General features: G+C 36.4%; 2 protein-coding genes across 2 annotated transcripts in view; one reads left to right on the top strand and one right to left on the bottom strand.

Annotated features, from left to right (window-relative positions):
- The window catches only part of LOC135076777 (uncharacterized), a 245,741-nt gene extending 230,169 nt beyond the window's left edge, over positions 1–15,572 (bottom strand). The window contains exon 1 of the mRNA XM_063971206.1: positions 15,483–15,572. The gene's annotated coding sequence lies outside the window, so the exon portion shown is untranslated. The remainder of the gene's footprint in view (positions 1–15,482) is intronic.
- The window catches only part of LOC135076639 (uncharacterized), a 154,083-nt gene extending 134,198 nt beyond the window's left edge, over positions 1–19,885 (top strand). Inside the window, exons 4-11 of the mRNA XM_063971061.1 lie at positions 14,452–14,585; positions 15,514–15,715; positions 15,929–16,040; positions 16,370–16,515; positions 16,767–16,934; positions 17,173–17,340; positions 17,591–17,758; positions 19,389–19,885. Coding sequence (XP_063827131.1) covers positions 14,452–14,585; positions 15,514–15,715; positions 15,929–16,040; positions 16,370–16,515; positions 16,767–16,934; positions 17,173–17,340; positions 17,591–17,758; positions 19,389–19,561 — 1,271 coding nt within the window. The 3' untranslated portion in view covers positions 19,562–19,885. The remainder of the gene's footprint in view (positions 1–14,451; positions 14,586–15,513; positions 15,716–15,928; positions 16,041–16,369; positions 16,516–16,766; positions 16,935–17,172; positions 17,341–17,590; positions 17,759–19,388) is intronic.
- Positions 19,886–22,899: the final 3,014 nt, after the last annotated feature.

Raw genomic sequence — 22,899 nt, 5'->3', positions numbered from 1 at the left:
CCACGAAATGTAGTATGTTTTTGGTGTTTCCCTTTAATCAAGTAAGTAGTTATACTTAAAATACGGCAAGATAAACTTTTACCATTTTTCTCGTTTATGACATAGATAGAGATAAACTATAATAAAATTGTTTCAAATGTACTACACTCAATTGTTTACATGAATTACGATTTACGACTCAAATATCAATTTTCATTCAAGAAATAGCTATGTAATATACATAACAGAAATTCTAACTATCACAAGATTTAATTTAAGCTTGAATTTGAGTAACGGATCCTAGCAGACCTTACCAGGAACAATGAAATCCAGGGCATTATTACGTTTACTTCTATTTAGAATTCACAAAGGTAAGCTCCTTAAGTCGCCAATAATATATTATGATGTAATGAACTCGTAAACAATAAGGTTGACGTTGTGTAAACCTACATCAGTCTGCGTGATATAATTTTGATGTTACGGACAGGTCAATCCCTGTTAGACCCGGGTTCCACCAAGGCAGAGCTGAACAGAGAAGTATTTTTCTCAATAACACTCACTAACAAAAAAAACAATCAGATCCCATTTTTTTCATTGCTCTGCTCCGCTCAACTCCACTCCGCGCCACGCTGCAAACGCTGTCAAAATCTAAAGACAAATTCGTCCTGACTCTTCTCCGCACCACTCCGCTCTGCTCTGTCTTGGTGGAAACCGGGCCTTACAGTAGGTTGTTAGCAAATGCTAACAAGATTGTGTCTATTGCATCAGTTGTTTTCGAGTTATTCTGCACAGCATCGAAAGTGCAGCATTTTACTTTAAAAACGTTGACATACTCGGCTATTCGTTCGTGAAAACTTGAAATTCGTTAACACTCGTTACTATGACTGTACTTTTTTAGAGTATCGAGGTCCTGGTAAAAATAACTTAATGATCAATCCCATTGATCTAATTTAAAAACTGATAGAGGTTTTCTTATATCATCATCGTTTTTTGCTTTAATCTAGGATTTTATCAACCATTATGGATTTGAATGATTCAACCTACCCCTGTATAAAGGTACCAAAAAGAATGTTATGGGTCTACAAAAACGGACATAGAGAAATGAATCAGTTTGTCATTTACACTCCAGTGGCTGCCGTTATCAAGCCGCGGATATGTTGGCATATTTTTTTAGTTTTACTGACAGTTCGGCAGATGCGGGACATATGAACTTTGGTTGGCATTTTTTTGTGCTTTGGGATTTTTACATTCGTCAATTTTATTTTCATTGGCTTTTATCTTTTGGAAAATCTCTTTTGTGTTGACTTAGGTAAGCCGAATACTGATTTCTCTAGAGATTTGAATTATCTAGACGGAGGTTGTGAACTCGATTCCTAAGTTAGTTTAACAAATTGAAAATGTTTTGTGTGTTTTCTGTTAACATGGTGATACTTACACCCGTATTCACAAACGATGCTTGCTTAAGTAAAGCAGCAAATTGAACGCACAGCATTGAATAGAGCTCTGTGATTGGTTCGTGTGTGACCCTGTGCGTCCACGCACACTGTGAGACCTCATAGTAATGGTTATGAATACGGGCGTTACCGACTGCTTACCTATTTCTAACACCTACATAATTATTGTTACCTATGTTCCAGAAATAAAAAAAAATATTTGATTTGATTTGGATAGGCTTCAGTGAACCCAATTTTCCGATATAGGTAGCACCCATGTTTTGCAATCACAAAAACGCAGAACGGATGGCCAATGGGGCAACAGGGTTCAAGTGGAGGCTACGTACCGGAGAGCGCATCGTAGGACGTCCACCTACAAAGTGGACCGACGACCTCATAAAGATAAGCAGGAAGGTGCTGTATGCAGGCCGCTACCAAGCGGTCATTATGAAAATCATTAGGGTACAGGCCTATGTTCAGCAGTGGACGTCCTATGGCTGAAATGATGATGATGATGACGATAAAATGTTGATTTATTTAAATTCCTACGCTAAAAATTATCCATTTGTATTTAATGCCACTATGCAGTCCTAGTTTAACTATTACGAGAAAAACTCATTTTTGCAGTTTTCATACTAGTTGCTATTCAAGTAGCCATAAGATAAAAATAATACAGAATGCATAGGCTTGTGATACCTTTTTAGAATCTCAATTAACCAAGGAAGTTTTTAAGATAATGGGCACGATGGTCTCCCTACATTTTTTTTACACGATGGCTGATCAAAAGTGCAAGACAATGAATTAATTTTTCCTTCTCTTCTGCAATTTCTTAAAATTTTCATACTTTCAAACTAGTCTGTTGAACTTTAATCTTTTCTTTTGATAGCCCAACTATCCCTTGTGATAAGAAAAAAAACTAGATTGAAAAGTATCCTCATTTGTAGAAATGGCATGAGAAAAAGTAATCGCAGGTGGCAATTTTCTAAAAATGCACAAAAACTTAAAAATCTTGAAAACGGTGATATTTTTACTGGGGTCAAAAATGGACGTTAGGGAGATCATGGCGAGGCCTATCGATAGTTACAGGGTTATCCATTGTTTTTGGGACACCCTGTATAGTTCGTCAAAAAGTTACAGTATCAAATATATAGTGTTTGCTCGTTTGCCTCCTGTCCCATAAAAAAACAGTGATCATTTTTAGTGGGAAGCGATTATTTTTTGCTTTGTAATAAAGATAAAAATATATCTGAGATAACTATGGCATAAGATACAGTCAGCTACGTTTTAATTCTGTGCTAAGTTTTAACCATTTATAGTGGTTATTAATATCGATGAGGCGTATAAAATAACAATTAATTCTATTTTGTTTAATAACTATCAAATTTTAATAAGCCAAAACCTAAGTACACATAAAGTAAATAAAACTTCAATTACATTTTGTTTGTATTACAAGGGATAGACTGTTTAAACTCTATCTGATTATTAGTAGAATACAATATAAACTCACCAACTGAAATCCATTATTTTATAACTAAGTATTTCAAAACGTAGGTATCCATAGTAAAACAATTCAGTTTTGTAACAATGGTTCAAATAATTCATTCATTATAAAAATATGATTATTTTAAAAGTACCTAATAACATTCAAAAAACTGTCTTCATCAAACATAGTTAAATAGAGACTTATTGAAAAAAAAAATACACAAAATTGTTTAGCTATCCTTTTTAGGAGAATATTAAGTTGGTACCAAATTTTAACGCGCTTTTTCAAGCATGGAAATGACTAGAGATAAATGCCACTAAATATGATCCAGTTAAAATACGTTCACCAACATTCATCAAAAAACAAAATTGAAGCAAAATTTTAATTGCAATAGCTAATAAAACCTTTGATTAAACTTTCAAAATCTTCATTATTCCCGGAAAGCTCTCGACGTCGCTTTTCACGATATTGAGCTTTCATAACAACTTTTACAGCGCCCTTCAACATTTGGGGAGAGCTTTCCAATCAAGTAGCTTTACAGGCAAAAACCTAATTGATATTAAAATATTTTTTTAAATAAAATACTTTATGCAGAAAATACGTCACAAGTTATGTTTTGTTTATGTAACTTTACCATGAGCGTAAGTACATTAAATATACTCGCTGAGTGCGTAAAAAAATCTTAGGTTTAGTTAAAGTTATTTTTAATGTAATGTTAACTCATGGTAAACACGCAAAATAATCACATACCGTCCTACACAAAATTAAATTATCCTAGACCTATCCAACGGCATCCTAAATTCAAATATTATTTGATAGGCATCTATAACAACTGTCTACAGTATTTTTGCGCACGGGTTATGCATAGCTTATTTTTATTGTTTTATAACCTAGAAACAAGAATAACAACAAAAAATTGTTTTGAATTTGCTTTTATGTGTAAAAAATAGAAAAATTCATATCAATAAATGTATGAAACATGAACATAGAGATGATGTAATTTGTTGCCAAATATTTTTTTTTCTTTCTTTCTTTCATTCTTTCTAATTATTAAAACATAACAAACATCCATTTAAGATTCATTCTCACAAGAGAAAAATTAAAATAGAGTCCAAATATTTATTAAAAATGAAAAGTTCTAATTTCCTGTCATGTTCCATAGAAGATTTTTTTCATAAAAATCTAACCCTATCATGCTTTTAGTATACTGGCCTTGGTAACGTCGTTTCTCAAATCCCACTATATTTTGATGAAAGCGTGCCCCCTGTTCTTGCGAATAAGCCCCCATAATTATTTATAAATATATCCCAATGAGAATGTGACGTGCATCTTGAGAGACATTCTACTATGAAGATGGAAAATTGAAATCGCTATAACTTCTTAAAAAGCAAATATTTTCGATTTGTAATCGCGCTTTTTTATATACATTTGCTTATATAATCAGAATATAATAAGTAAAATCCATGCGCAAAAAAAAAAATTTTTTTTGTAGACCGGTGTAATAGGTATACTAGATACATACGCGCAATACGTGCGTACGTTTAAGTATGATAATATCATTTGTTATGATATATTAACGCTGTTACTGAAAACATAATGGAAATGAAGCAAAGAAGTCTCAGTCCAATAGCTCTTTCATGCTGGAAATTATTTTGAAAATGTACAGAAGCGCGAATTTCTTATGTAGTTTGTAAATACGTGCGATGTTTGTGCCAAAAATTATGCAACGCGAAAGTTTAGAATTAATTAGGTATTACAAAAATGAGTTGTTTACCGTAACTTTTCCGATTGGTGATTTCTCTAGTCTGTGCTGAAAATGTGTTTAATATGTTATAAATGTATGGAAGAAAGAGGCTATTATTATTATGTTATTTGTAATAAAGAAAACTGCATCCTCTTATATCTATCATTGAAGAAAAGAATTTTCCATTTTTGAGTGTGCATTTTATTACTGACATAGACCTTTACGTTATATTTGAATTTCTGTGCTCTATGTCTTGGTGACTCAAAACAATTCTTGATTACTTATATGTTTAACATAATAGTGATGAGAGGAAACCTTCTGCATCTAATGTATGCTATGTTAATACCTACTCATATGATGAACACAGACATTATTTTAACGAATGGGCCACAAATTTCCAGTATTTACCGGGCGTTACTAGAGTGGAAGAGAAAAAACAATATTTATTATTATTTTGTGTGTTTAATGGAGTCCATTGTTCAGTACATTAAAATAAGTGTAGATTTTTGTTGCAAAATCGCAATTATTGCAATTGAAAAAGATGCCATTATTTAGCTTGATGTCCCGTCAAATGTATTCTCATAAAAACACTAATTTAAGGGGGATATTCACCAACTCGACATAAGAGACTGGATACACGAGTGAACGGTTGGTTAAACTCAAAATTATTATCAATCTTTCGTTGTATATGATTTAATATCCAGATGGACACACTTAACATTTTTGAGTATCACCAACTGGACTCTAGTGTCCAGTCTCTTGTGTCGAATTAGTGAATAACTATTTAGAGGAAATAGTTCTGTATCGTTTTAACACATTGCTACATCCTCTGAAACTAAGCAAGAAGTAACCAACTGTTTAATTTATCGTAATTGATTCCAAATTAAGCAGCACAAGACATTTGCAGTTTCTAAATTACAGACGAACAAGTAAGCACATATTACAAACTAGTTGAAATTCGAGGCATCCACTTAAGGGCACACTCGTCTTTCTCTCCACAATGGTTTAAGGGATGTGGGCGTTTTGTTGTCACCAATTCAAGGGAAATAAGCAATACAACTAATCCAAGGCGCTTATCCCGAATATTCTAATATACCAAGCGTTGCCTACACCCGGAAGTAAATAAATAGTTGCCATGGCGATAGAGGCTGTGACAGGAAGAGCTTACGCCCGAGTAAGCTCACTTTGCATGGGCGGAAGTAAACAAGCGTCAAAATAGTTTTTCCTCATAGTGTGGACTATTTTTTGGTGACACGTATTAATGACAACTCATTTTCACTTTCGTGGAATTAGCAATCTTCTTTCCTGGTTGTAGTTTTTGTTCGTTCTTTTTTTAAACATTAATGCTGGGCTTGACAATATTTTTGACGTTTGTAAAGTAAATTGGTGAAACCCAGTCTTACTTATTTAAACCATTGACAATAGGAAAAAATACAATCTTTTATGATCCAATTTCCTTGGAATACATTGAAAGTATATTATGTTATAATAGAAGTTATAAATAAAATCAACCACAATATCGAACAATTAACTTACAGAGAAAATCTGAAGGCCATCTTTAGCAAAAATAGAGCTGATTTATTGAAACAAAACCAAAAAAAACTTACGTCTTGTCGATCGATTAGACTAAACAAATATTGTTTCAGGGTTGCGGCAAAGATAATTCCAGGAAAAAGGTATCAGGAATTCGCTTCTTATCTGTTTTTCAAATAAAAAATAAATAAACAGCTAAGTGGGCTAAATCCTACTAAGCTCTTTATTTATTTTTTGGCTGGCTGTATTTTTTTACGGAACTATATTCCCACCTCTCGTTCCCACCGATGTGACTCCTGTGTAGCCAGGATCTACAGCTTGACCGCCAATAAAAACCCAACCAGTGAAGCTCAATCATGATGTCGTGCCCTGCGTGCCCAAACAACTGCACGCAGGAAGATTTAATGAAGGCTACTGACAACGCCACTCTTGTGGCGGAGTTTTGGGCTGACGCTGTGGTTTGTTGTCGACACGACAAGAAGAAGAAGTGAAGGTCAAGTTTATCCCGGGGTAAAGTTACTGTCATTGGACCCGCAACGAAATTAATCAGAAGACGAACCTTTGTTTTGTTACTTATGTAATGACGTTCAGTCTGACACACGTAACATTAGGCCAGAAGGCCATTGAAATGCTAGATTTGAATGTACTGAAGTTTCTAGACGTCCCATACTGAGATAATAAAACCGTCCCGATCGTTTCAAGAACATCAAACTATCGTAAACTACACTCGGTATATTAACACTGCAGTACACGCGCCCCTTTTTTTACACGAATACAGGCGCGGCCTACTCTGGTAAGCCAATTTAAAATCACTGTAAATCAGTTTATAAGGAATTTATGAATACAATTACTATTTAAATATTAAAAGTGTTTATTATAGTTAATTTATAATCAAAGTTTTTTTATATTACTATTTGGCATCAAACATTATAAACAGATTTAAAAGTTGTAAATTTTTTGAACCAAAATTGCACTTTGAGACCAATGTTAACAAAACAAAATTGACTGAAAAAATATGATTTGTTTTTTATCTGTCATAGTATTCATGACTTTCTACTGCCTGGTACACGGTGTAAATCTATTTGTTACAAGTCTTTCATAATTTTTTTGTCGAGTGATTTCGGGCTTTTGACTAGACCCGCAGTTTTGACGGCCAATTTTAGAAAAGTGCGCAGACTCTAGCGACCCAAGCTTTACTGGCTTACTGACAAATTTAGTAAACGAGGCTTTCCTGGAATGCCAGCTCTTTGGCGCAAGTTTTCAAAAAGTTATAGCGTAAAATGTTACCCTGGTCTACTATAGTAGTCCGCGCGTGTACTCTAGTGTTAATCTCTATGTGCGTGTATTTAGAGCTCTGTATTGCGTCAAACGGCTTATCTTGTCTTGCCTATGCATGTAGATTGTAGAGTTTAACAATATGATAAATTACGTCAGATTTACTCAATCAAATTACTGAAGCGATTACACTTGTAAGGGCTTAAGGGCAAAGCGTATGTAAAAGAGCCAGGCCAGTTTAATAGCTCTACCATGAGTTTACGTTTAGTGCGTAAAAAATGTAAGGCAGATTGCACGGCGCCCATAGCGGTTAGTAGCAGAACTAAAAACATTAGTATGAGTTCATCTCAAATCATTTGTTGAAAAACCTATCGAAATGTATACGATAGCGACTCAGTTACGGAAAAAATTCTGTACCGTTAATTTAAAAACGTTAAAACCGTTCTAACAAAAAATTTAATGACGTGTTTTGAAAACTGGTATAATGATTATTTCAATGGACTGATTTAGCTGTTTATTTTTATTTTCTATAACGTATTATTACATTTATCTGTAGACTCAAAATGCGTTATTATTGCTCTAGTTTCTCTGATGTTCTGTTTCATCACAAATAAATTAAATCTAAAGACCCATATCCAGGCGAAACCGTGGAAAGAAGCCAGTTATTAGTAAACATTGCCTATCTGAACTATTGTACCAAAATACGATTATAATAACTAAAACATAGGCATAAGTAGATAACCAAAACGTGCACTAAAATTGAAATCCATTTAGATTCAGCTCGTATGTGGTACGCCAAATGCAAATAATAATTAATTATTATTATTATCATGTTTCTATTTAGTTTTACAAAGGTTCATTTCTCTACATCTACAATCCCTAAGGCATTCAAAGTCAAAGTCAAAGTCAAAATTTCTTTATTTGTTTAGACTAATAAATAGTTCTTACAAATCGTCATAAAATATGCTCTTAAGGAGCCTCTACATGTCTCATAATCTTTTTACCCTACCAGCGCTTCGAGACCAACATTTGGCAAGTGCTGAGAAGAAGCGCCGCAACAAACTCAGTCACCACTGTCTGCCGGTTAATATAAATAAATAGAAATAGTAGTAGTAGGTACATTCGATTCAGGAGCAGTTCACTGAATTTACCATGCATTCTTGTATGGTGTATCATAAGAATGGGTAGGTATACAAGATTGCGTGGTATATTAAACAAGGTAGTGACGTGCTAATATCTAGACTTACATATTAAGGTACTAGTAGAAATGACTCGCATACATAAATTTGAATAACTTGGATTGACCAGTCCCCGAAAGCAGCGCCTGTTCACAGACATGACGAGTGAACCAGCCATCGCTTCACTCGACCATATTAGAGGGAATGTAACGACATAACATTTTACTAGTTAACAATAATATTGGATCTTGTTTAATAGACTAACTTATGAATTGGTTAAACTACATCTTATTATGATTGTATGAGTTCTCGTACATCAAATACACGTGTAAGTTTGGTTATATTATTCTCTCTTTATGAGTTTTCAAGAGAATATGAGCACAGTTTCAATAAGTTTTAGATTTGGTGCCAAAACATGCCACTTGTAAAAATGATTATGGTTTTTTCTCTCTCGCGCTCAATTCAATCTCTAGGTATCATTACTAAATTTTTCTCACGAAATGATCTTTCTTTGGAACCGTATTACTTCGTGGGAAAAGTTTCAGATGCCGTTCTTCGACAAATTTTAGGTTTTCATTGATGAAAGTTTTAAATACTCGTAGCTTATCATCAGTGGTTTCAAATATTGAGGGAAAAATAACTTTTTTATTATTATAAAAGCTGGTAAAAGCTGCTATATTGACACTTGACAGCTTTTATCCGTGTCTGTCCGTAGATTTCGATCTGTCACTAATTTTGTTCACGATTTCATGGTCTTTCACAAAAGTACCAACGTTTATCATAATAAAAAGTGATAATTAACTTGGCAACCGAGTGACCTGATAGGTATTTTATGAAACAAAGGATAATGCAGCATAAGTTAATTATTTTTCAACACCCAATTGGCAGAAAATAAACAGTATTAAACCCAGGTGAACTGGTTATAGGTTCATAAACCGATTACAATGTTGACTAATAAAATCTGATGAGCGACACGCTAAATAGCATAAACCTTGGTTTCACGTTCTAATTGGCAGACGGCCGAATACTGAAACGCCATTTAAATATTTGACGGCTTCTCAAATAGTTAAGCAGCTCCTAAACTTACATTTCGCATACTCAAAACAATATCTGAGCAGTTCTCAATTTTTAAGAACCTCTCAAATTAAGTTGCACTTAAACGCCACTTAAATGAATTTTCGCATACTGAAACGCCATTCAACGCTAAGCATTACTCAAACAACTGTCAAATCGTCTTAAGCAGCTGTTAAATTTGAGAGTGCTTGCGCGGTATCTTAAATCCTATTCTTATACCTAAATCGACCTAAATAGTGGTAAATAATGTGTGTCATCGTTATCATTTCTTTCGAGCCTCGAGGAAATACCTAGATCTAATCGCAGGAACGCAATAAGGCTGAACGCTATTGAAACTAAGATGTTTTTGTATTGAAAAATATTATTATAATGACATGCAATTCCGAGCGAGGTTCCGCGTCCCTAAAGAAACGGTGTTGTTTCTGGATTCATAATTTGGAAGCTCCTTGAAACCCCTCACCAAATGCCATACAACCAGTGGACCAAATACTTATTATAACCCTACTATTCTACGCAACGGGAAGTTAAGAACGTGTACTAGGTGATATCTTCCAAATCTAATAGCCAACTGTTCATCGTATAGTGCACGAAGTAACAACCAAAATAGCTGCTATGAAATCGCTTTACATAAACATGCCTATTTCTGAGGATTAAGGGGACATCGCATAGCAACATTTCCAAGAGTTGTTGATTTGTCAATTTGATGCAATTTGATGCTCTGTCAGTCAACAATGATAAATGTCAATTGTGGTTACGTTTCGGTCCACGATCGCCACTTAATAGATTTCAACAATAAAAAGTATCACCTTTAAAATTTTTTTTTAATTAAATAAAAATGCAAGCATTAATTTTTTTATATGATAAAACGAGATTTATAAATAATAGAAACTAAAAATAAACTGTTCTATGTTAAGTTGATTGAGTATATTTCCATAAAAGACAATACATAACCAAACGATGCTGCGTGTAATGGATAAAAGACGTAAAGTTATCATTTGTGTAAATGAAAACATACTTTTTTTTGGTAAATGTTGCCATTATGTAAACATTTGAGAGCTGCTTAGCTGATCACGGCTTCAAATCCGTTGAGTAGCGTTTGAGAATACCATTTAAAATTGAAGGATACTTAAATTTAGGAGCCCGTCAGCTGAGTGACAGATTTGAGTAGTGTTTCAGTATTCGGCCGAGAGTCTGTTTGATTTGGACGTGTAAATCAATTCCCTTGACATCTGTCACGATCAGAAATAGAACAGCCAATGCTTATGGTACCTACTTACTTAAATTAGTATGAAAAATTTTCCTGTTTTCTTGATGTTGGTTGAATTTTCCCCTCGAAATCGAAATTGTTTTTAGTCCGTCAGGCCGATAATAAAAAATGTTGGTCACGTATTTTATTTAATTATCAAATAATTACATTATCATAATATTGAGTTGAAAAATCGCGTGACGTCATTACTAAGTAAAAAATCTACCTAGGCGTGACGTCACGCACCATTTCAATTCGATGTAACACTGTTAGTATTCAATAATGAAAAAAAAAGAAAAAATACGTGTCCAATATTTTCTTATTATCTGTCTGAAGGAAAAATAATTGAAAGGATAGTGCCAGGGCCTGGACCAAGTGCTGCCCAGAATCAACCCATAGTGCATTTTGTTCCTCAGGCCAATACTAAATGTGTAAACTGAAGCGCACTGCAATCTGTCCCTGGAGTTAAGAGAAAATAAGAGTTTTGTTTTGAAATATTTACATACAAAATATCATCGATATATACGTACTACGCATAAGATTTCGTGATTTTGGCATTAAATAACACTCGCTATGTTGAATTTACCCATACTGCATCCGTACACCTTACTTTAGTGCGACTTAGACATTCTTTTTTAAGCGATCTAGCGCTGTTGTTTGTTGATTAGTTTGATTAGTTGACAGAAATCATTATAATTTCCAAAATGAAGCAAAAGTTTTAGTTCTCTATCCTTGCGAAAAATTAATTTATTGGTGTATTACAATCGATATTGAAGTTATTGTAAGCTAAAACTTCTTAATTCGACTTCTTAAATTAATTTCGGTCAACTAACCAAACTACTGCAACAGCGCTTGATCGCTTATAAATAATGTCGAAGTCGTACTAAATTAAGGTGAACGGATGCAATATGGTTAGGTTCAACATAGCGAGTGTTATTTAATACTAAAATCGCGAAATCTTATGCGTAGTGATTATACATCGATGATATTTTGTATGTATAATTCCAAACAAAACTCTTTTTTTCTCTTAACTCCAGGGATAGATTTCAGTGCGCTCCGGTTTACAAATTAGTATTGGCCTGAGGAACAAAATGCACTATAGTTTCATTCTGAGCAGCACTTGGTCCAACTTCCATACATGGATTCGCACTGTCCTTTAGTCCAGTATTTTTCCTTTACATTTAAAGCAGCAAACATTTTTCTATACAGAATACTTTGAATAAAAATATCTAAAACAATAACAAACGAGTGGTCATAAAATAACCAAATTCGTTTGTACAGTTGATAGCAAAATACTGCACAAAACATAGCACTGAAATATTTAACGTCATTTCAAAGTTGCACGGAAATTCAATAATCGTGTTTAGCGCATATTGACGTGAAAATGGAATTATAAAATGACTGCAATAATATTACATTGGAGAATGTGCGAAAGAATTACACAAACTAATTCCACCAGCCCCCCCTTCCATCACCGGGGAACCAGACGCAGGTTAACGTACCATCCCTATTTTTGTTGACATTCCACCAGCTCGCACTAAGCGTTTCGATGACTCTTTTATAATGTACAGCTAGGGACTGGAATAAGCGAGTGAATAGGCAATTACAGGGCAGATATGTACCATCCTAGACTGCATCCAAAATCCAGAATTTTATGCCTTGTTATGCATAAAAAAGAAAAAGAAAAAAACATCAGTGAGAAATAATAAAAACTGCAAAAGGGGACTTTTTTAAACGTGATGTGTGTTATGTATTCCTATTTGCTTTTTCGTTAAATTAGTTTTCTTTTAAAGCGATACCTTTCCAAATCCACAGACGGTGAAACGCAACTGCAACGAAACTGCAACTGCTAGTTACTTTTGAGTTGCATCTAAGTTTCTGCCATAGCGTCCGTTGAGAGACCACACATGTCGCGACCAGTTTGAAACTTTCAGTTTCAGTTTCATTCATGAGAATCATCACAAAGTTGCAGTTTCGTTGCAATTGCGTTTTACCGTCTGTTCTGGGCCTTAATCTTAAGCTATTAAGTGAAAGAGGCTTCCGGCGACTGGGACCGCAATTAACTAGGACCGCGGTCCCAGTCGCCGGATCCATAAAAAAATAATAATTTTCTTCCGGCGACTGGGACCACTCATAGATAACTTAAAAGAAAATATTATTCAATCCAAAATCGGTACAGTACTAAAATCCATGAGTGGTCCCAGTCGCCGGAAGAAAATTATTTAATTTTTACGCATCCGGCGACTGGGACCGCGGGTCCCAGTTAATTGCGGTCCCAGTTGACGGAATCCTCGGTAGGAACACAACGTTTTTGTTGCAAACTCGTCTTTAAAACAACAGCATAAGACCCTACAGTGTTAAGCCGTCAGTACACTACTAACCAAGCCCAAAATAAACTAACATTTATCCGAAAAGCGATCGTCCGATTGTTGTTAATTTATTAATAGAATCAGGATTGCTAGCGCTAACGTCTATTGAACGTTTTGATAGAATAATTGATTAGCAATTATGTAAGCATTGTTCAAATCTGAGCCGATTTGACGACTGTTACTTTTAACAGTTAAGATTCCAAATAAATTTTAATGGAGTTAAATGGAGATAACTATTTTCAGAAGCTTTTGTCAAACAGGTGTCTCTATTATTAACCATTTTATACGTTTTCTTTTAACAAAAAACAGCTTGATTTAAAAATTGTTTCAGTGTATCTCAAGTAATAAGCTTTGACATAACAAGTCTAGCTAGCGAATATACTATATTGTTTGAGAATTAGTATTTATCAAAGTAACTCTAAAGTATTTCAAGAGGAGCAAATTAAAAGCATGTCTGAGCACCATAGATAGCGAACTGCGTCAATATTTCTTTTATAAAAGTTATCCGAAAGATAACCTTAATTATATTTAACAGAGACTTTCAAGAGTTACGTTCAAAGATAATTTATGGTACTAGGTACCTAGTTATTATTATCCTCAACTCCTGGAACTACCAATTAGTTCCTTCTGCAAGTAGTGCCGAGCTTAACTTCGCTTCTGAAACTTAATATCAATACCAGACTCAAGATCTTACACTCATCTCCAAACATCAAAGACGGTTCGTTACAGTATAAGGCGTGCTTCGTTAGAGCATACCCTCACATACTAGAGCTTCTTATAAAAGGCGAACGTTCCGTTTTTATTCCCTTTTTGCGATCGATGCGCTTTTGTTCTGGATCATCCGAAAAACTCACATGGCTCAAGAAACTAAAGTAAAATAATTGGTGTTCAAAGTGCCGTGAATTGAATGGTATTGACTTTTGCATTCATCTGTCTAAAAAGGCTTTAACTACACCATTTTGTCTTTTCTTAAAATTTTTTTTTTCCATCCATCAGCTTAAGATATTTGCAAACGATACGCATCTAATATTATTGTGAGAATGTGGTTTACATTATTTAGAATTCCAACTTGGTGGTATTATATCAAACTATTAAGCATTGTGACTTAAAAATAATCCTATTTTCTAACAATTCCAGCGTTGCCGAGCTTGGACCCAGTTTTGAAGGCAGACAAGGAGCGCTACCAACCAGGGGAGTTGCTGAAGGCTAACTGCACTTCATCTCCTGCGAAGCCAGCAGCCAACCTCACCATTAAAATCAATGATGAGCCGGTATGTTCCAGTTTGAATTATTTGACGCACTGTCTATAATACCTATCAGTATGTATGAAAAGATTTGAAATTATTTTAGCGTAAAAAGTGACTATGAGTGAGCCGGTTTGTTAAAATTTTAATGATTTAACGCACTGTCTATCCCAATTATTATACACGTAGAGATTTGAAATGTTTGAGCTTTATGGAGAGTAATTAAGTTTGAAATAGAATAAGAATAAGAATACTTTATTCAGCATAGAAAAATAAAATAAAAATACAGTACATATAACATTAAACATTAAACTACAAGCTATGCTGAAGAGGCGTCCGCTCAGCTGTATTCGCGACATAACAAGCGCCATGTCGAGAAGCTGGTTTTCTGCGGAAACCAACACGAAGATTGCGAATTGCGCGCCCTCTTGACCGGGACCATATTGAGACTACCAGTCAAGAAGGCGCGCAACAGGGGGCGTTATGGACGGTGATCACAAAAAAGAGAGAGAGAAAAAAAAAACAAAAATAGAAAACAATATTAACACAAAACTAAACTAAACGGGAGTTGAAAGGAAATCAACGAAATGTGAGTTGAAAGGTTTTTTAGAAAACCTAATACATAATTTTAAAAGTCATGTCGCTGAATGTCGGTCCTCAGCCATAGTAGCAAACCGTTCTTAATAAATAAAAATTTTTGCTTGCGGTGGTGATTAGTAAAAAAACAAACCGGTAACTACTTTGCATTTTTTTAACGAATGTTATTCCGCAATATTGAATAAGTCTTATAAGTCACCGACAAACTTGAAATCAACCAAGATAAAGAAACGGCCTAAACATTTCTAAAAGTTCGAAACCGGGCTATTTTCATGGGAAAAACATACATCAAAAAGTAAATAATTTTCTTAAAAAAAAAGGACTTACCTTTTCTCACCGCCAACTTCTCCAATTCCAGCTGCGCTCGTCAGAGACCAGTCTCCACGCCTCCGAGACTGGTCTCCTGTGGACCAGCGTCCACGCCGAGATGAAGGTCACTCCTCAGCTGTTCGTGAGCGAGCGGCTGCGAGTGACCTGCGTGGCCTCAGTCCACGACCTGTACAAGAGAGAGGCTTACTTGGACTTCTTCACGCCTGATACAGATCCTAGACCTGAGAGAAGTAAGTACTAAGTAACTAACAAACACACATACGGTGGAAATAAGAGCCCATAATACATCTAAGGAGTCGCAGGACCTATCAAAAGAACCACACCTAGCATTGGCCTTGGCCCACAAAGTTGGTAAGTTTGACCCTGGATTTCAATAGGCTCAGCTGAATAACATCAGGGGTCTACGAATCTGTGCGTGGTTTTTAAACTAACTCCATGGTCAGAGACTTATTTTCTCTGGACCAGCGTCCACGCCGAGATAAAGGTCACTCCCCAGCTGTTCGTGAGCGAGCGGCTGCGAGTGACCTGCGTGGCATCAGTCCACGACCTGTACAAGTGAGAGGCTTATTTGGACTTCTTCACTCCTGATACTGATCCTAGGCCTGAGAGAAGTAAGTGCTAAGTAACTAACAAACACACATACGGTGTAATAAGTAGATTTACAATTCCACAAAAAGGTACCTAAGAAATAAGAGCCCATAATACATCTAACGTGTCGCAGGACCTATCAAAAGACCCACACCTAGCATTAGCCTTGGCCCATAAGGTTGGTAAGTTTGACCCTGGATTTCAGTAGACTCAGCTGAATAACATCAGGGGTCTTCGAATCTGTACGTGGTTATTAAAATATCTGCATGGTCAGAGACTTATTTTCTCTGGACCAGCGTCCACGCCGAGATGAAGGTCACTCCTCAGCTGTTCGTGAGTGAGCGGCTGCGAGTGACCTGCGTGGCCTCAGTCCACGACCTGTACAAGAGAGAGGCTTACTTGGACTTCTTCACGCCTGATACAGATCCTAGACCTGAGAGAAGTTAGTACTAAGTAACTAACAAACACACATACGGTGTAATAAGTAGATTTACAATTCCACAAAAAGGTACTTACGAAATAAGAGCCCATAATACATCTAAGGTGTCGTAGGACCTATCAAAAGAACCACACCTAGCATTGGCCTTGGCCCATAAAGTTGGTAAGTTTGACCCTGGATTTTAATAAGCTCAGCTGAATAACATCAGGGGTCTTCGAATATGTACGTGGTTTTTAAACTAACTCCATGGCCAGATAATTATTTTCTCTGGACCAACATGCACGAGGAGATGAAGGTCACTCCTCAGCTGTTCGTGAGCGAGCGGCTGCGAGTGACCTGCGTGGCCTCAGTCCACGACCTGTACAAGAGAGAGGCTTACTTGGACTTCTTCACGCCTGATACAGATCCTAGGCCGGAGAGAAGTAAGCACTAAGTAACTAACAAGCACAAATAAGTAGATTTACAATTTCACAAAAAGGTACCTAAGAATAAGAGCCTATAATACATCTAAGGTGTCGTAGGACCTATCAAAAGAACCACACCTAGCATTGGCCTTGGCCCACAAGGTTGGCAAGTTTGACCCTGGATCAATAGGCTCAGCTGAATAACATCAGGGGTCTTCGAATATGTACGTGGTTTTTAAACTAACTCCATGGCCAGATAATTATTTTCTCTGGACCAACATGCACGAGGAGATGAAGGTCACTCCTCAGCTGTTCGTGAGCGAGCGGCTGCGAGTGACCTGCGTGGCCTCAGTCCACGACCTGTACAAGAGAGAGGCTTACTTGGACTTCTTCACGCCTGATACAGATCCTAGGCCTGAGAGAAGTAAGTACAAAGAAACTAACAAACACACATACGGTGTAATAAGTAGATTTACAATTCCACAAAAAGGTACCTAAGAATAAGAGACCATAATACATCTAAGGTGTCGTAGGACCTATCAAAAGAACCACACCTAGCATTGGTCTTGGCCCATAAAGTTGGTAAGTTTGACCCTGGATTTCAATAGGCTCAGCTGAATAACATCAGGGGTCTACGAATCTGTACGTGGTTTTTAAAATATCTACATGGTCAGAGACTTATTTTCTCTGGACCAGCATACACGCCGAGATGAAGGTCACTCCTCAGCTGTTCGTGAGCGAGCGGCTGCGAGTGACCTGCGTGGCCTCAGTCCACGACCTGTACAAGAGAGAGGCTTACTTGGACTTCTTCACGCCTGATACAGATCCTAGGCCTGAGAGAAGTAAGTTATGATTATGTCAGGGCTCATGCAATACACATAAACGGTAGGTGTAAACTGTAGATACAACATCACAAAAAAGGTAATTAAAAAGAACGCATGTAAACCCAAAAGCAGCGGCGTCGTGTCTCGTAGGATCTACCTGGAACTTCACATAGCGTTCTCCTAAGCCTATTAAGTGAGTAAGTTTGACTCTGGCTTTCAATATGCCCTGCTGAACAATATCACGGATTGTAGAACTACATCCGTGTTAGAAGACTCATCTCTTATGGTTCAGCCTACACGTTGTGGTCAGATACCGGTCTCCTCTGGACCAGCGTGCACGCCGAGATGAAGGTCACTTCTCAGTTGTTCGTGAGCGAGCGGCTGCGAGTGACCTGCGTGGCATCAGTTCACGACCTGTACAAGTGTACAAGAGAGAGGCTTACTTGGACTTCTTCACGCCTGGTATAGATCCTAGGCCTGAAAGAAGTAAGTAACTAACCAAACCCACATACGGTTCAAGAGTAGACTTACAATTTCATTAAAAGGTAAGTCAAAGAGATATCAACCAGAGAACCAAAGGGTACATCAAGTAGGCCTTTTATTTAGCATATTATTATTATGCTGTGACTCATTAGTTACGTTAGTTCGGCGCTGATTTTCACCTAACCTAAGCAATATCATAGGCCCTTCACCTAGCATGTACCGTGGCCAGTTAGATTGGTAAGTCTGTCCCTAGTTTTAGTATGCCCAGATGAACATCACGGATCTGTAAATGATTGTGGGACAACAGCCGTGGTCAGAGATTTATCTTCTCTGGGCAAGCCTATATCATAGAGGTGAAGGTCACTCCCCAGCTGTTCGTGGGTGAGCGCCTGCGAGTGACCTGCGTGGCCTCAGTCCACGACCTGTACAAGAGAGAGGCTTACTTGGACTTCTTCACGCCTGATACAGATCCTAGAGCCTGAGAGAAGTAAGTAATTATTGTGGCAAAGGCTCAAGCAATACGCACAAATGGTATCGTAGATACAAAAGGTAAGTAAAAAGAGCGCATGTACACCTAAAAGCGGCGTCGCGTCGTAGGACCTACCAGTACTTTAACCAATAAGCATGCTGTGGGCTCATTAGATAAGTAAGTTTGACCCTAGTTTTAATATGCCCAGATGAACAATATCACTTATTGATCTACTTCCACGGTCAGAGACTAATCTTCCTTGGACGTAGAGATGAAGTTCACTTCTTAAGTGTTCTAACAATACAAATATTTTATTTAAATCATGGACGAGCGGTTGCGAGTGACTTGCATGGCGTCAGAGAGAAACTTATTTGGGATTATTCACCCCTGATGCGGATGCTAGAGCTAGAAGTATATCATCTTCATTATTAGTACCCACCAGGAGTACGCTCCAGCAGAGCACGACTGTGTCTAATTTAGTAGAGGAGGCCACCTCCAAATATTTCCACAACGACCAAGCCCAAGCTACTAACTAATATGCTTTCAGAAATTTGCGACGCAGTGGTATTTCAGTGAATTTTTTTAACTTATCTTCTGTGAATTGACAAGAACCTATTAATTTAAGGCATACAGTATACAGCCCAAACATTCTTCCAAAATATTTTCGCTCATAGCATTATTTGTTTCTATTTCCAGTCACCCTCAACGGAGGCGCGTCCAGGTGTTTCCTCAGCTGGGTGTTCTTGTTCTTCGTCATGTTCCTGCCTTTCGCCATGGGGCAGGACTTCATCTACGAAGATTACCCAGAGTACTACGAAAGCGACCACCCCATTAGATCTACTGTTGAGCGCACGCTCCTCGGCGGCTGAACTATGGCGAACTAACTGTGTGATACGAATTTAATCTGTGCGTTAGTTGTAAGACTCCCAGACTACAGACTTTTAGTCAGCCGATAGTTGGGCCCGATTCTAATTTGTATGAAGATACCAATATAGATCGTTTCATCCACGAAGACGTGCACCACCAATTTTTGGTCGAGGGAAGCGCGGGGTGCGGGGAGTTTGATCCGAGCAATCCAAGAGACATTATTGTAGTATGCGTGTGCACTCATGGATACTTTAGCGTGTACCGATAACACTCAAACATTAGCGGAAGAATGGTGGGGCGCGTCTTCGTGGATGAAACGATCTATACCAAATACCAATGTGCGCACTTTCATACATGATTAACAGCTCGACCCAACTATCGGCCGAAAAAAAATCTGTAGTCTGCGTCTAGGCTAAATATTTTAACGTTAAGTCGATTTTGGGATTGCCAATGTGAAGGTTTAGTGATGTTAGCGTAGAATAACGAAGTAGTATCGGTAAACTGGAAACGTTGACATGTAAATACGAGTACCTCGATGTTGGTGAATAAGGCTATTCTTGGACTTTTTTCCCATCTGTCTACTTTAGTTTTTCTTCACATAAGATACCACTATACATAATAACGTGGGAAAACGTCCAAATATGTATAATGATAATAAACCCACGTGCATGACTTGATTTAACTATTTATAACACCTCAATGGTTGTCATAATATCGAGGTTTAAGAAACTGATCTGACTAGTTCTACCAAATAATTGATTCCAAAGTTAGATGAGAGCGAACGTTGCAGCGTTGTTTTAATTTTAGTTGATTTAGTTCTTTTAGTTAACTACAGAAATATGAATATAGCAAACGATGTTTTTATAAAATAATTTATGTTGGAAGTTAAAAGATAGCATGTTAAGTTTCAGGAGTTGTAAGTGAACAATAAGGTGAAATTGTAGATACTTATTATGCTTTATCCTTTCATTCAAATTGGGATAACGATATACACAGCACATTATCGGAATAGCCAACAGTGAAAATGGATGATAAAATTATGTAGCGGTTGTCAAAATACCCAAACAATTATAGTTTTCTAAGCTGTGTACCTACCTTTAAGAGAAAGAAAAGTGTTTTAGGTATTACGATGATTAATTATTTAATTTTTGTTTATAAGATAAGCAAGTCAAAACAAAAATTAATAGTATTTTTTTGTGTAGGTTCTTTTTCAAGGAACTTAGGATATAATTTATTTCTGGATGGTTTAACATTACAAATGTGTTTTAAGTTATTTTAGTTTCACAACAAGAACTGTAATAATTATAATATGATAAGATCGTTAAGAACGATGTAAAATTAGGAATTGTATCTTAGATTAAATTCGGTTGGCAATGAACAAAATCGCTTAACTTCAATCGTTCATAAACTAAGTTCACCCTTGTGATGGAAATGGTGCTAATTCTGAAATGCCGTCTCGATACTTAAATTTAATAATTACAGGAAATTATTTAACGTTTTCACCATCAATCCCTAATTTTTAAGTGACCCCTATGAAAACAAAATTCCTGTTGTATTACCATTACATAAGGGTCACTTAAAAATTAGGGATTAGTGGTGAAAATGGGCATAAATCAATTTATTTAGCATCACATAAACATTTTGAGGTTCATAATAAATGGCTTGAGAGTTGAATTTGAGAGATAAATATCTAGAATTCTAGAAAAGACCTTTTATACTTTCATCAAAAATTATGTACCTATGGGTCAGACTGTCTATATCATCAGAACGGAACAATCTGATGATATAGACTCCGTTCCGTTCTGATGATGCTCACATAATATCCTTGATGGACGGTGGTCCATAATCATGAAAATTATTCAAATTTTGAATCATATTATTATTTAAAAATTGCTGCTGGAAAGTCAACTGCAAAATAAAACTGGTTTCTTTCAAAATCTTCTGCATGAAATACTTACTTCTTTAAATTGGTGGTGGTTCTGTTACACTATTGTTCAAATTAAAATATTTTTTCATTCCTTATTACTAAAGAGGTTCAACTTATTGTTAACTACTGTAAAATGCTTTACAGAGCCGCAGTATAGATCGTGATCTTTAACCATCGCAAACGCGAGTCTCTAATAAAATAGTTTAAGACTAAAAACGTCCAAAAAGTTAAAATGATAACTGTTCACTCCTAATTCATTAGACTAACGAAAAAAAATTATAGAGTCCAACCACAAGGTGGACCGACGACCTCAAAAAGGTAGCAGGAAGGCACTGGATGCAGGCCGTCATCGACCGGTCATTATAGTAATCATTGGGGGAGACCTATGTTTGGCAGTGGACGTCCTATGGCTGAAATGGTGATAAAGCTGATGAGTATAGAGTTTACTCCATGCTTCATTTTTCCTCTCATGTGAAACTGCGGTAAATGTTTAGCTAGAGATACATTATAATAAAATTAGAATATAGAAATTTAAACACATTTCTAATCTACTTATAAAAATAAGTTGGGTTTTCCTCCCTGACGCTATAACTCCAGAACGCACGAACCGATTTCCACGGTTTTGCATTCGTTGGAAAGGTCTCGGGCTCCGTGAGGTTTATAGCAAAGAAAATTCGGGAAAAGGGGGTAAAACGGGATCCACGCGTAAGAAGTCGCGGGCGGCCGCTAGTGATGTATAAGAGACATTATAATTTGTACTATTTATTTAATTACAATAAATGAGGGTAAAATTAGTTTAGGTAAAGCTTAAACAGAATCACCACCATTTTGTTTTTAAGTTTAGAGATTGCATCTCAGGGTTACCCCATTGTTAAAACTAGAGTAAGCACACAAAGATTTGTTAAACATTTTCTAATTCTAAGTATTTTTTGTACGCTTGTCTTCAAATTCTATAATTTGTTATTAAGTATTTAGATTGTTTAATTGTACCGATAAACTAACAAGAGGCATTTTTAAAATTACAAGAACAAATTAAGAAAATGTTTAGATAAATGTGTTCATTGTGGAAAACCTTGGGGGAGGCCTTTGTCCAGCGGTGGACGTCATTTGGCTGAAACAAACGAACGAACGATGTGACCATGATACCTATTTGTTGTTAAAAAGTCTGCTTTTCCAAACAAAAAGTAACACACACAAAGCCCTATTTACATTGTTGCAGTGATCAAGGAAACATTATAACATAAGCCATAGTACATAGCGCCATCTAGCTAGTCCCGAACCAACCTACAAAAGGGCCTTCGTTTGTTACTTTCACCAAGATAGTGAAAAATACTGTTACAAGTCAATTAGCAAATGAGAATAGAAAACTCACCTTGATTTCAATATCTCAAAGCGCATTTTTAATTGTGGAAA

Source organism: Ostrinia nubilalis, chromosome 12 (assembly GCF_963855985.1).
Source record: "Ostrinia nubilalis chromosome 12, ilOstNubi1.1, whole genome shotgun sequence".
Taxonomy (NCBI): domain Eukaryota; kingdom Metazoa; phylum Arthropoda; class Insecta; order Lepidoptera; family Crambidae; genus Ostrinia; species Ostrinia nubilalis.
This window is presented reverse-complemented; position numbering and strand designations above follow the sequence as displayed.